The sequence below is a fragment of the Salmo trutta genome, chromosome 17, assembly GCF_901001165.1.
Source record: "Salmo trutta chromosome 17, fSalTru1.1, whole genome shotgun sequence".
NCBI lineage: Eukaryota > Metazoa > Chordata > Actinopteri > Salmoniformes > Salmonidae > Salmo > Salmo trutta.
This window is the reverse complement of record NC_042973.1, coordinates 55,580,835-55,594,825: the sequence shown is the minus strand read 5'-3', so window position 1 is coordinate 55,594,825 and position 13,991 is coordinate 55,580,835. Positions and strand designations below refer to the sequence as shown.

The 13,991-nt window shown below is 41.1% G+C and overlaps 1 protein-coding gene across 1 annotated transcript in view; it reads left to right on the top strand.

Moving 5' to 3' along the window:
• Positions 1-1,556: 1,556 nt before the first annotated feature.
• Positions 1,557-13,991, top strand: part of LOC115152445 (zinc finger protein 271-like) — a gene marked incomplete at both ends in the record, with an annotated part of 52,067 nt that continues 39,632 nt past the window's right edge. The window contains one exon of the mRNA XM_029697333.1: positions 1,557-2,349. Coding sequence (XP_029553193.1) covers positions 1,557-2,349 — 793 coding nt within the window. The remainder of the gene's footprint in view (positions 2,350-13,991) is intronic.

Sequence of the window (13,991 nt, the reverse complement as noted above, 5' to 3'; positions counted from 1 at the left end):
TAGGTGAAGTTTTGTGCCAATTTGGCAAACACTTAGTGTACAAACCCTCATTGTCAGGCTGATGGAAAAGCTAGCCAAAAAACATTTTACTGGTTGAAGTGTTTTTTTAAAAGTATAAAGCAGTTGATTTGCGATGATGACACAAACATTATATTAAGCAGGACATTCAAACGAGCCTTACAATTATAATCCAAAGTAGTGTGAAATGAACTCATAAGAAACCTGGAAATGGAGGTTACTCCCCTGAGTTTACCCCCATTCACATTCAGAATACATTGTGAAAAACTAAAATCTTTGCTCGCCATTTTTGCTCCAGGCAGATATACTACATCCATAACTAGTGGTTTCCTCATTACCAGATATACTACATCCATAACTAGTGGTTTCCTCATTAGCAGATATACTACATCCATAACTAGTGGTTTCCTCATTACCAGATATACTACATCCATAACTAGTGGTTTCCTCATTAGCAGATATACTACATCCATAACTAGTGGTTTCCTCATTACCAGATATACTACATCCATACCTAGTGGTTTCCTCATTAGCAGATATACTACATCCATAACTAGTGGTTTCCTCATTAGCAGATATACTACATCCATAACTAGTGGTTTCCTCATTAGCAGATATACTACATCCATAACTAGTGGTTTCCTCATTAGCGGATATACTACATCCATAACTAGTGGTTTCCTCATTACCAGATATACTACATCCATAACTAGTGGTTTCCTCATTAGCAGATATACTACATCCATAACTAGTGGTTTCCTCATTACCAGATATACTACATCCATAACTAGTGGTTTCCTCATTACCAGATATACTACATCCATAACTAGTGGTTTCCTCATTAGCAGATATACTACATCCATAACTAGTGGTTTCCTCATTACCAGATATACTACATCCATAACTAGTGGTTTCCTCATTACCAGATATACTACATCCATAACTAGTGGTTTCCTCATTACCAGATATACTACATCCATAACTAGTGGTTTCCTCATTAGCAGATATACTACATCCATAACTAGTGGTTTCCTCATTAGCAGATATACTACATCCATAACTAGTGGTTTCCTCATTAGCAGGGAGGTGTTTCTGCAATCAAATTGCATGCGCATTGCCCTCGTGCCGCAATTTTATTAAACACAGAAAGGGGCCTATATTGGAGACCAAAAGTCGTCTGGCACACTGCTTAGAGTTTCAACAACATGAATAACTTATTTCTAGTTACTACTAATGTGAAAACAAGACAAAATATGATTGTTGCTAAGTTGACTGTCGTAATGGTCAAATAATTTAACAGACGTCAATTGTTGTACAACTTCATGGGTATGATCTGACAAATACATTTGATTTGATTTGGTCATCCCTTTTTACCTAAAATAAACAATGGATTTCTGCTGTTGTGGGCCTTTAACCGTCTGTCTGACTTTGTTGTTCACACAGGAGAGAGACGTGACTATCGTGGACCCTCTGGGGAGCCTCAACAACCTCATGATGCTGACGAGGCAGAGAAGAGTCTCTCCAGATCAGAACACCTCAAGAAACACCAGCAGAGACCCACAGGGAAGAGAACTCACTGCTGCTCTGACTGTGGGAAGAGATTCACCTCCTCATCAGGCATTAAAATTCATCAGAGAACACACACAGGAGAGAAACCCTATAGCTGTGATCAATGTGGGAAGAGTTTTGGTAAATCTAGCAATCTGACATCACACCAGAGAACACACACAGGAGAGAAACCATATAGCTGTGATCAGTGTGGGAAGATTTTTACTGAGTCTGGGGGTCTGACTAAACACCAGAGAAGACACACAGGAGAGAAACCTTATAGCTGTGATCAATGTGGGAAGAGTTTTGGTCAATCTAGCAATCTGACAGTGCACCAGAGAACACACACAGGAGAGAAACCATATAGCTGTGATCAATGTGGGAAGAGTTTTGGTAAATCTTGCATTCTGACATCACACCAGAGAACACACACAGGAGAGAAACCATATAGCTGTGATCAGTGTGGGAAGAGTTTTACTGAGTCTGGGGGTCTGATATTACACCAGAGAAGACACACAGGAGAGAAACCTTATAGCTGTGATCAATGTGGGAAGAGTTTTGGTCAATCTAGCAATCTGACAGTGCACCAGAGAATACACACAGGAGAGAAATCCTATAGCTGTGATCAATGTGGGAAGAGTTTTGGTAGATCTGTCCAGCTGACAGTGCACCAGAGAATACACACAGGAGAGAAGCCTTATAGCTGTGATCAATGTGGGAAGAGTTTTGGTCAATCTGGCCATCTGACTCAACACCAGAGAACACACACAGGAGAGAAACCTCGTAGCTGTGACCAGAGATAATCTGATAAAAGATCTCTGATCAAATATCAGAAAATACATACATGAAGGAGTTGTTTCATGATATCAATGAATTAATGTCACAATGTAGAATGTTTTAACATTGTAGAAGGAGTATTTTAATAATGTCACAATGTAGAACCCTAAACGTTTTCCCCCTGTTCTATTGATTTCAACATTATATGGATATTAGCCTCAGGGGGAAAATCCAGGCTCTGAAATGGAAGAGTTACTATTTATGAGATTTAACAAAAAGTGACTAACAAAAAAAGAGCTGTGTTACACATACCACGTTGGTGACCCACTTGAATCACAATGCAACACTTCAAAATGTAGCTAGCTGTTTTCTACAAATTGTCCTCTAACCAGTGATGTACACATTATTCCCAGATTCCGTGTGGTTTTTGAGCTGTTAGTTTTAACAGGACGTGCAACCTCCTCTCCCTCCTCTCACGCAATTGATCTCGTCGTGATATCGATGAGTTATGAAAAATAAGTGTTGTGTTCCTTTGTTCAGTGACCCCTACATTTAAATGTATCACTCCAAAATGTAGCTGACTGTCTTCTGCAGGTTGTCCTCTAACCAGTGAGGTAAAAGATATCTCCCATTTCCATATGTTTTTTGTTTTGTTGTGTTAGTTTCAAGAGCAGGTTCAACCTGATTTCCCCCCAAATGGATATAAGATTTGTGTTTTTCGCTTAGCTAGTGCGTTGCTATGGATCTTTATTTATTTTGACTGCACGTTTTTCCGTATTGGAGATGAGTTTTGTTTGGGCTCCTTCCAAGGAGACGAGAGTTCTAGAAGCTAGTGAGTTTTAGGAAGATGAGAGTTCTAGAATCTAGTGAGTTTTAGGAAGATGAGTGTTCTAGAAGCTAGTGGGTTTTAGGAAGATGAGTGTTCTAGAAGCTAGTGGGATTTAGGATTCTATAGAAAGAAAAAGGAGAAACAAATAAAACTATTGTATATTATTATTTAGAAATACGTGGTTTTTTCTTGTTTTTAATTGTTGACATCCAGTAGACACCATGTTTATATTGGTGAAGGTGAAGCATTGTAGTTGATTATAATGTGAAATGGAAGTTGTTTTCTGTTGGTGGTGAGCAAACTTTTCCAACAAAAATATAGGATATATATGTTGTCTTAAGGTGTTACAGGCTTTGGTTTTTCCATTTATGTTTTGAGGTGTGACTTTAGCATGTCTAGCTCGTTAGCACGTCTAGCTCGTTAGCAGGTCTAGCTCGTTAGCAGGTCTTGCTCGTTAGCAGGTCTTGCTCGTTAGCACGTCTTGCTCGTTAGCACGTCTAGCTCGTTAGCACGTCTAGCTCGTTAGCACGTCTAGCTCGTTAGCACGTCTAGCTCGTTAGCACATTTAGCACGTATAGCTCGTTAGCACGTATAGCTCGTTAGCACGTATAGCTCGTTAGCACGTATAGCTCGTTAGCAGGTTTAGCTCGTTAGCATGTCTAGCTCGTTAGCACGTCTAGCTCGTTAGCACGTCTAGCTCGTTAGCACGTCTAGCTCGTTAGCAGGTAGGACGCACTGATTGGTGTCACCTCGTTAGTCAGTATGTGTTACACCTGTGCTGGCTTGTCCATCTCGTTAGTGGGAAGGTGTTTCACCTGAGCTGGTCCAGGTTCTATTTAAGAGTGTCTGGCCCAGTGCTCCAGTTGTCTTGATACATGTGGACAGTCAACACCTTTAGTTGCTCCACCTTTTTGGTTTGCTTCCTGTCTTTAAGTTTGGTGTGGGTTTTTCTTTTGTTTGCCTCTTCTTGGGAAGATTTAGTGGGTCTCATGGTGGGTGTCTTTTAGCTCCCAGTTGTTGTTACTAGTCAACTTTCAGTGGACACTGAGAGCAAAACTGCAACATTATGTTATAATACTTTTATTGCATCAAATGGTGGTTTTATGCAACAGAATAGAGGGTTCTTAGAACTATAGTGTCTGTGTGTTCTACTGAGGATGGGCCTCTGGGAGAAAACACTGACAGGAGATTTACAATGTCTTTTGGGTGATAAAACCTAAAGAGACTGCATTCCAGAGCATGAGTTAATGTTTCTGTTCTATATGGTACCAGGGAGAGATGACCTCAGGGCCAGACCCTGGTCTCTACACAAAGAGTACTGTTTTTACAGCAGATACTGTCTGCTGAGAATTATAAGTATCTTTCATACAAATCTTAACCTTGTGACCTGTTCTATACATCTGTTGTTGGTCATGTAGGTTGAAAGGGGTATAAAATACCTTTGTACTTTTGTCCCCTGGGTCCACCAGCCATCATTATCGTAGAGCACTCAATTGATTCACTTTATATGTGTATGTTGTATTGACCTGCTCCCTAATTAATAAGTGAATAAAGATTTAGTTTAAGAATAACTCTGACTTGATAAGTTTGTCTCTCCTCAATTGATATTAAAGAAAATAACAACCACATTTGGGGATGTGAATCTTCACTTGGTGACCGCTCCTGGTGACCTGGGTAAATGATGCACGAGGGATCCCTCAAACTTGGGATCTCAGGGAGACCACACTGCGGGAACGGAGCAAATGGACCCACCTTTGTTCTGAGAGGCAGCCAGCCGAGTGGATACCACATCTCAAATGTAGTTTTAAAAAAGAAAGAGGTGAGCGAAACACGCAAAGTGGAGTTTTTAGAAAAGAGTGTGTATTCCTGTGTGGAGGTGTAAACAGTGCCCAGTCAGTAGGCTCTGAGGCTGTCAGCTATCTATGAACTGGATGAAAACTAGAATCTGTGTTTACTAGTTAAGACCATTTATGGTATAGTATAAGATAGTACGGTGCACCTGTAATTGTTTTAAACCTGTAATTTTTTTAAACCTGTACCCCATTTTAGAAGTATTGAAAGATGTAAATGTATGAGTTGCATTTTCCTAGGAACTAACCATGACATAGAAATGTGAAAATATTCCTGCAGGTTAAAATATTGTTGAAAAACAAGTAATTGATTAGGTATGTTTGGGAATAGCATTGTGTGACTGTGATATGAGAGTTGTGTGACTGTGATATGAGAGTTGTGTGACTGTGGAAATGAGTCTTAAACCTGTTAGGGCTACCCCCCCACTTCTCTTAATTTCCGCCTGAAGACATACCCAAATCTAACTGTCTGTAGCTCAGGCCCAGTAGCAAGGATATGCATTTTCTTGGTTTCATTTGAAAGGAAACACTCTGAAGTTTGTGGAAATGTGAATTGAATGTAGGAGAATATAACACAGATCTGGTAGAAGAAAATACAAGGAAACAAACATACGTTTTCTGGTTTCTATTGTTGTTGCACCAACTTTCAACTGAAAAGGAACAGCCAAACATTCAGATAGGATGCTGGGGATAAATTTCTATGCAGAATGTAAGAGGGCAACAGTATCTGAGAAAAGTTTCAGAAACATATCTTCAGGAATGAGCGAGCTACATGACATTGAGCATGAAGTCACCCAGGTGTCCCACACAAATGTACCCAAATGTACCCAAGTGGCCAAATTGGTACAGTGATACATTTTGATGTAAAAAACTATATACAAAATACAAAAATTATATTCTAACACACCCCTCAAAAAAAGTACAAATATAAAATTGTGAAAATATTTTAATAACAAGGGTAACTATTTACACACATTCAATGTACAATGTTGTGAGGACCCTCAGTCCTCTACACAAAATTGTGCTGCTTGTGCCATGGACCATAGCAGTCTCTTTCTGCTGTAAAGCAGAGGGTTACTGAACAGGTGGTGCAGGTGATGGGGCATTTCCTGTGACAAAGGGCACAGCGTCACCTCCCCACTGTGCCCTTTTTGCCCTGAGGCACATTCATGCCTGCAGAGATGAATTTAGGCAGGTGAACACCACTGGTTGAAGGACCAGAAGAGGTAGAGGGGACAGAAGGTGCTGCAGTGGACTTGCTGTAGCTAGCAAGCTCCTGGATGAGCAGCTCTCGGAAGGCTAGCTGTGAGATGGGGGGCTTTCCACAGCTCTTGGCCATTTCCTTCTGTATGATGAATGAATTCACAACAGCAATGTCAATGAAATGATAAAAAAAAGTATTGTACCATTTCATGGTCTTGTGGAGCACATTATAGTAGCCTATCAGCGCATCTGACAGGTCTACACCCCCCATGCTCTTGTTATAGTCCTTGATAGCTGCAGGAATGGGGACATTTTTGGCTGTCCATGCTCCAGTAGCGCCCTTCACACGCCTGACAACGTGATCTCCACTGAAGGACTTGTGGATACTGGAGCACATGACCACCTCTCTGGTATCCATCCACTTCACAAAGAGCAGGCCATCTTGGCGAAGCCATCGCATGGTACCCCGCTCAGTCCGCTTAGGCATGTCGTTCTCCTTGGTCTTTGGAAAGCCCACTCTGTTGGGCCGAATGGTGCCACAAGCCCACACCTCCAGCTTCCTCAGGTCTGTGAACAGGGTAGGGCTTGTGTAGAAATTGTCCACAAACAGTTTGTAGCCCTTCCCCAGCAGTTGAAAATCAAATAATGCCATGACAGAATCATAGCTGAGTCCCTTGCCGGTCGCAAAACTGCTCTTCCCCTCATAAACAAAAAAATTGCACGTGTATGCACACGCAGAATCAGCCAAAACAAACAGTTTGTAACCCCACTTGGTCGGCTTGTTACGCATGTACTGTTTTAGGCTGATTCTGGCCTTTGAGGCTACCATCCTCTCATCGATGGAAAGGTTCTGGGCGGGCTGAAAATAGGTCTTGCAGGCCTCAACCATACTGTGGTAGAGAGGTTTAATTTTGCAGAGCCTGTCATACCCTGCTGTGCCTCGCTTCTTGTCGTTGTCCCCGTCAACTTCTGGGTCACTGATATGAAGCGCCCGTGAGATTGTCAGAAACCTTTTGCACGACATGACAGTGGAGGGGAAAGGCAGTTGATAGAGGGGTGCAGTTTTCCAATACTGTTTCAGGGTTTTCAGCTTCACTAGACCCATGTATATGACCATTGATAAATAGCAAAAAATATCTGACATGGAAATAGGCTTCCATGCCTCTTTTTTGCCTGCCTGCTTCTTAGCACCATATTTATTAGTGTTCAAGACAAGGGAATCAATAACTGAAGATGTAAAAAACAGTTGAAAAAGTTGCATGGGGCTGTAGTTGGAGGTCATGTCCAGCTGAGGTCCTGGTGGCCTTTTTGGTCTGAATATTGGAGGTGGTGGGCCCACATCCTCCACCGTCACAGAGTGCCAACGACCCTCCTCCTCTCTGATTGCTGGTTTAGCTTTGCCCCATCTCCTCTTCTTTGTCACAGACTTCACACCTGGCCGGGTGGGGGTAGGTGTGGAGCCGGAGACAGCAGGGGTCCGGCTAGTTGATTCAGCTCCTGTGGGGGATGGGCACCTTGGCAGTGGGGGCTCCCAGTCAGAATCAGAAGGACTGTGAAGACACAGACACACAGATTATATATAGAGTTGTGAACCCCATGTCTAGATAAAATACATGTAAAAAATATTTTAGATATACAGACAGATTATATATAGAGTTGTGAACCCCATGTCTAGATAAAATACATGTAAGAAATATTTTAGATATACAGACAGATTATATATAGAGTTGTGAACCCCATGTCTAGATAAAATACATGTAAAACATATAGATATTTTTTTACATGTATCTAATATATACAGACACAGACACGCACTCATAATGTTTAGCCATGTGTACTTCACACAGTTCATTACATATATATGTCAAATAAATAAATATATATATATATATATATATATATTATTTTGTATCTCCAAACAACTCAAATGAATAACATTTGATATTATTAATTTCAAACAACGGCACTCACCCGTCCAAAACCGCGTCCTTTCCATGCAAAAACATCTCCTCAAACTCGAAGTCCAAACTTGACTCACAATCCGACTCCTCTTCAAGTAACTCTGTCTCACTATCTCTATCTATTTCATCATTTATGTCATGTACATCTGTATACCTGGACTTAGCCTTTGATTTACCAGATTTACTAGACATAATTTTAGCGATAAAATACCTGAAAATTGTCTCGACTCAAAACTGCTGCGCGCAAACAAATGTGGCTCCTGCGGGTAGAAGTTTCAATGGCGAATGGCTACGTTACGCTCGGCTTTCGTTCAAGAGCTGGTCATTCCGGGTATTACCATTACATATTGCCGTTTACCTTAGCTCATTGGCTATCTGCAAAGCTAGATTTCAAGACGATCAGTGGTCATTGGTCCGAAATACAGTCAATCAACGAAGGACTGGTCATATCATTGGCGCGCAATGAGGTCATTGTTAGGTGTGTTCAAATCAGGTATTTTGGGTCAATACGTCCCGCAAAAAGAACAATCAAGTATGGTTGTGTTACTAGCAAACATGAGATTGTAATAAAGCCAACCATGACTGGATAAACGTGTGTTTAGCGGGAGTAATTACATCGAATGCTTCGTCGAAAGTTGAAGGAGTCGGAATTCATGACACTAGCCGGTTAGGAAATGTTTCGTGTTATGCTATAAAAATTGATTTTATAGAACAAACGACCATTTATTGTGAAGATTGGGCCTTTTGTATCACCAAAAGAAGAAGATCTTCAAAGGTAATTGATTATTTTATTGCTATTTCTGACTTTAGTGACGCTAATGCTTGGTTGGAAAATGCTAGTAATGCTTGTGTTTGCGGGACCTTGTCCTCAGATTATTATAATCTATGTTTTCACCGCAAAGCCGTTTTGAAATCGGACAGTGTGGTTAGATTAACGAGAGTCTTGTCTTTAAAATGCTGTAAAATAGTCATATGTTTGAGAAATTGAAGTAATAGCATTTCTAAGGTATTTGAATATCGCAAGCGTCCCTCCTAGCCCATAGAGGTTAATCTGTCGTCTGGATAGTAACATATAGAAATATGCTGAATCAGATGATTGAAATGTGGATAATAAGCGGGATGATATTTTAGAAAGCAGCGGAAGGTCTATAGTTCCTGGGAGGCTTGATTTTGCCGTGGTCTCTGGGAGGTTAGAGAACCATTGAGGATCCCATGGTCATTGTCTGGGAAACAAAAGTTTATTTTTGGTTCTGCTGGGCGTATGTTTGGAGAGCTGCTTCGTAGCTGTGGAGTCCTTCAAAAAGCAAATGGAATGGTTGTTGTGAGTACCTGAGAATTTCTTACGTTTTATATGGATTCTGTAAATAAATGAAAATATGATGAATTGTATGTGTGTATAATCGATTACTAGAGATTTGATAAACTAATACTGGGAATATAATTAGATACAATTTAAACAATCCATATGTAGACGAACGTAGGTTTTGAGTTGGTATCTTTAATGGATAATTTGGTAAAGATGAGTTTTAAGCATTATTAAACAGTCTACAAAATCTGGGCAGTTGTCTCAGAAACTGGAGTGTGTCCACTTTAGGGTTCTTCCCAGTATGAGAGGAGTGAATCCCATCTACAGCTACCATCTAAGATATTAATTTCCCTCCACAAGGGGGCGGACATGTAACGTTTCCAAAATGGGATAGTATTGTACATGTAACGTTTCCTAAATGGGATAGTATTGTACATGTAACGTTTCCAAAATGGGATAGTATTGTCCATGTAACGTTTCCAAAATGGGATAGTATTGTACATGTAACGTTTCCAAAATGGGATAGTATTGTACATGTAACGTTATGCCCCCTTGTGAGTTAATAGTATTGCATGCTGTAGCAGGCTATACAAAGAGGAAGACCTCCATTGACGATTCAGTTCGTTGTAACATCTCGTCTGGACAGGTCACCGTCCTTAGTTAGTTAGTTAGTTAGTTAGTTAACGAAGCTAACGTTAACTAGTTCATTATCACAAAAGCGAGAACTGCTCTAGATTGGAAACTTACATTAATGAGTGTAAAGCCATGTTGGCTTTATGGAAACGATATACAATATATGGGAAAGAATATAGTTGAGGAAATAATCCAACCCTAGTTGTGCCTAGTTAGGACATAACGTTAGCTAGCTAGCTAACGGTACTGTACTGTAGCTCATACAACGCCGACGGTCAAACCCGGCTTTCTAATATTTACGTTCATTAACTATAGTAACGTTATGGAAGATATTCACAGAAAACCATCATTGTCTTCGTTATTCATTATTAGTATGTTATATTATTATAATAAATGATTTAGAGACATATTCAGAGCCAAACATCAACCCAACTTAACCTTTTTAACTGTTGTCGCATCCAAACTTGTCACCATCGTTTTCAGTTGTAATTGCGAAGTTTCCGGAAGAAGTCCAGCAACAACGGAGGTTCCTCGATGAACCCACCTTCTAACAAGTTCTTTGAAGAACCTTTTGGGGCTGTTTTTCATTGACCAAGAACCCTACGGTTCTTAGGGGATCTGAGAACAACTCCAGTTGAACCCTGCTGCTGCTCCAATACAGTATGAGGTGAGACGGTGAACTGATGTTGAACTGGGCAGTCACCTGCTGCTGCTCCAATACAGTATGAGGTGAGACGGTGAACTGATGTTGAACCGGGCAGTCAGCTGCTGCTGCTCCAATACAGTATGAGGTGAGACGGTGAACTGATGTTGAACCGGGCAGTCAGCTGCTACTGCTCCAATACAGTATGAGGTGAGACGGTGAACTGATGTTGAACTGGGCAGTCAGCTGCTGCTGCTCCAATACAGTATGAGGTGAGACGGTGAACTAATGTTGAACTGGGCAGTCAGTCATTCATTCTGTACTATGAGTCTATCAAATCAAATTGAATTTGACCTTACAGTGAAATGCTTACTTACAAGCCCCAAACCAACAATGCAGTTTAAAAAAGTACAAATAAGAATACTAAATAAAAGGAACAAGAATGAAAGAGCAGAAGTTAAATAACAATAGCTAGACTATATACAGGGGGTACCGGTACAGAGTCAATGTGTGGGGGCACCGGTTAGTCGAGGTAATTGAGGTAATATGTACATGTAGGTAGAGTTTTAAAGTGACTATGCATAGATGATAACAGAGAGTGTGGGGGGGGCCTTCCTCTGACACCGCCTGGTAAAGAGGTCCTGGATGGCAGGGAGCTTGGCCCCAGTGATGTACTGGGCTGTACGCACTACCCTCTGTAGTGCCTTGCGGTCAGAGGCAGAGCAGTTGCCATACCAGGCAGGGATGCAACCAGTCAGGATGCTCTCGATGGTGCAGCTGTAGAACCTTTTGAGGATCTGAGGACCCATGCTAAATCTTTTCAGTCTCCTGAGGAGGAATAGGTTTTGTCGTGCCCTCTTCACGATTATCTTGGTGTGCTTGGACCATGATAGTTTGTTAGTGATGTGGACACCAAGGAACTTGAAGCTCTCAACCTGCTCCCCTACAGCCCCGTCGATGAGAATGGGGGCATGCTCAGTCTTCCTTTTCCTGTAATCCACAATCATCTACTTAGTCTTGATCACGTTGAGGGAGAGGTTGTTTTCCTGGTACCACACGGCCAGGTCTCTGACCTCCTCCCTATAGGCTGTCTAGTCGTTGTTGGTGGTCAGGCCTACCACTGTTGTGGCATCGGCAAACTTAATGATGGTGTTGGAGTCGTGCCTGGTCGTGCAGTCATGAGTGAACAGGGAGTACAGGAGGGGGCTGAGCACGCACCCCAGAGGGGCCCCTGTGTTGAGGATCAGCGTGGCGGATGTGTTGTTACCTACCCTTAAAAAACATGAGCTGGCGCACACCCAGAAAAATAGTTTGTGTGGAGGTGCTGACTAACGGCGAATAAACTATAAACTATCAAAATAAAGAAAGTCGCACACTCCATGTATAAACTCCCAGCAATTGAATGGGTAGTGAGGGGTGATGTCATAATGATAATGGGTAGTGAGGGGTGTGTCATAATGATAATGGGTAGTGATGGGTGATGTCATAATGATAATGGATAGTGAGGGGTGTGTCATAATGATAATGGGTAGTGAGGGGAGTGTCATAATGATAATGGGTAGTGAGGGGTGTGTCATAATGATAATGGGTAGTGAGGGGTGTGTCATAATGATAATGGGTAGTGAGGGGTGTGTCATAATGATAATGGGTAGTGAGGGGTGTGTCATAATGATAATGGGTAGTGAGGGGTGTGTCATAATGATAATGGGTAGTGAGGGGTGTGTCATAATGATAATGGGTAGTGAGGGGTGTGTCATAATGATAATGGGTAGTGAGGGGTGTGTCATAATGATAATAGGTATTGAGGGGTGTGTCATAATGATAATGGGTAGTGAGGGGTGTGTCATAATGATAATGGGTAGTGAGGGGTGTGTCATAATGATAATGGGTAGTGAGGGGTGTGTCATAATGATAATGGGTATTTACCAACGTTTCAGCATCACTGTGCCTTCCTCAGGGTGATGTCATGAATACTGGAACCAGGTTATGTAGACAAACAGTGCAATTAGTGCAACCAGTGAGGGGTGTGTCATAATGATAATGGGTATTTACCAACGTTTCAGCATCACTGTGCCTTCCTCAGGGTGATGTCATGAATACTGGAACCAGGTTATGTAGACAAACAGTGCAATTAGTGTAACCAATGACAATAGTGAGGGGTGTGTCATAATGATTAAGTTAATAGAAATGAATTAGTGAAACTGTAGTTTATGGCATATTAAATATATTACTGTATTGTTATCATATAGAAACATCATGGAATATTGTACATCATATTAAATATATTACTGTATTGTTATCATATAGAAACATCATGGAATATTGTACATCATATTAAATATATTACTCTATTGTTATATAGAAACATCATGGAATATTGTACATCATATTAGCATCAACATACATTATTGTTTCATTCAATTTCACATAATAAGGATATTTAATATTTTCAAGTTCAGAAGTCAGAACCCATCACCTGCTATGTAAAAGAGACAGAAGAATGCACAATGGTCAATGCTATCTGGGATCCTTGGGACATCCCTACCCTAAACCCTAACCTTAACCCCTACCTTAACCATTTTAAATGTCAACTTCAATGGGCTAGGGACATCCCAAGGATGTATCTCTACCTGAAAATACATGATCTAAGTGATTGATAGTTGGTATTCAGCAGTCATAAAGCCTAATTTACTTTAATGAACTACTAAAATAGTGTTTTTGTCAGACAGCATAGACAGCAGCTCTACACTTTATTGACTGACTGATCCATTCATCCTTCCATCCCTCCTCAGCCTTCCTCTCCTCTGAAGACCCAGTGAGGGTGGAGCTCAGTCAGAGAGCTGTTGAGGGACTGGTTAGGAAGAACACTTCTACAGCCAGAGAGGTGAGAGGTCACACATGGTTTAGATGGTAAATATTTATGTCCCCTTAGCGGTTCATCACGTCAGCAAAAGGGAATATGTTCCATCATCTATGTTTATTTACATTAGTGCAAATTGTCCACTGATATTGGTGTAATTTCTCACCCCTTTGTGGCTGTATGAAAGTTAATTTCCCCTCAGGCACACATTTGTTCTTTGTTATTACCCGAGCCACTGCCTGTTCAGCCTGCTATCATCCAGAAGGCGAGGTCAGTACAGGTACATCAAAGCTGAGACCGAGAGACAGAAGCTGTTTTTCAATCTCAAGATCATCAGACTGTTAAATAGCATCACTAACACAG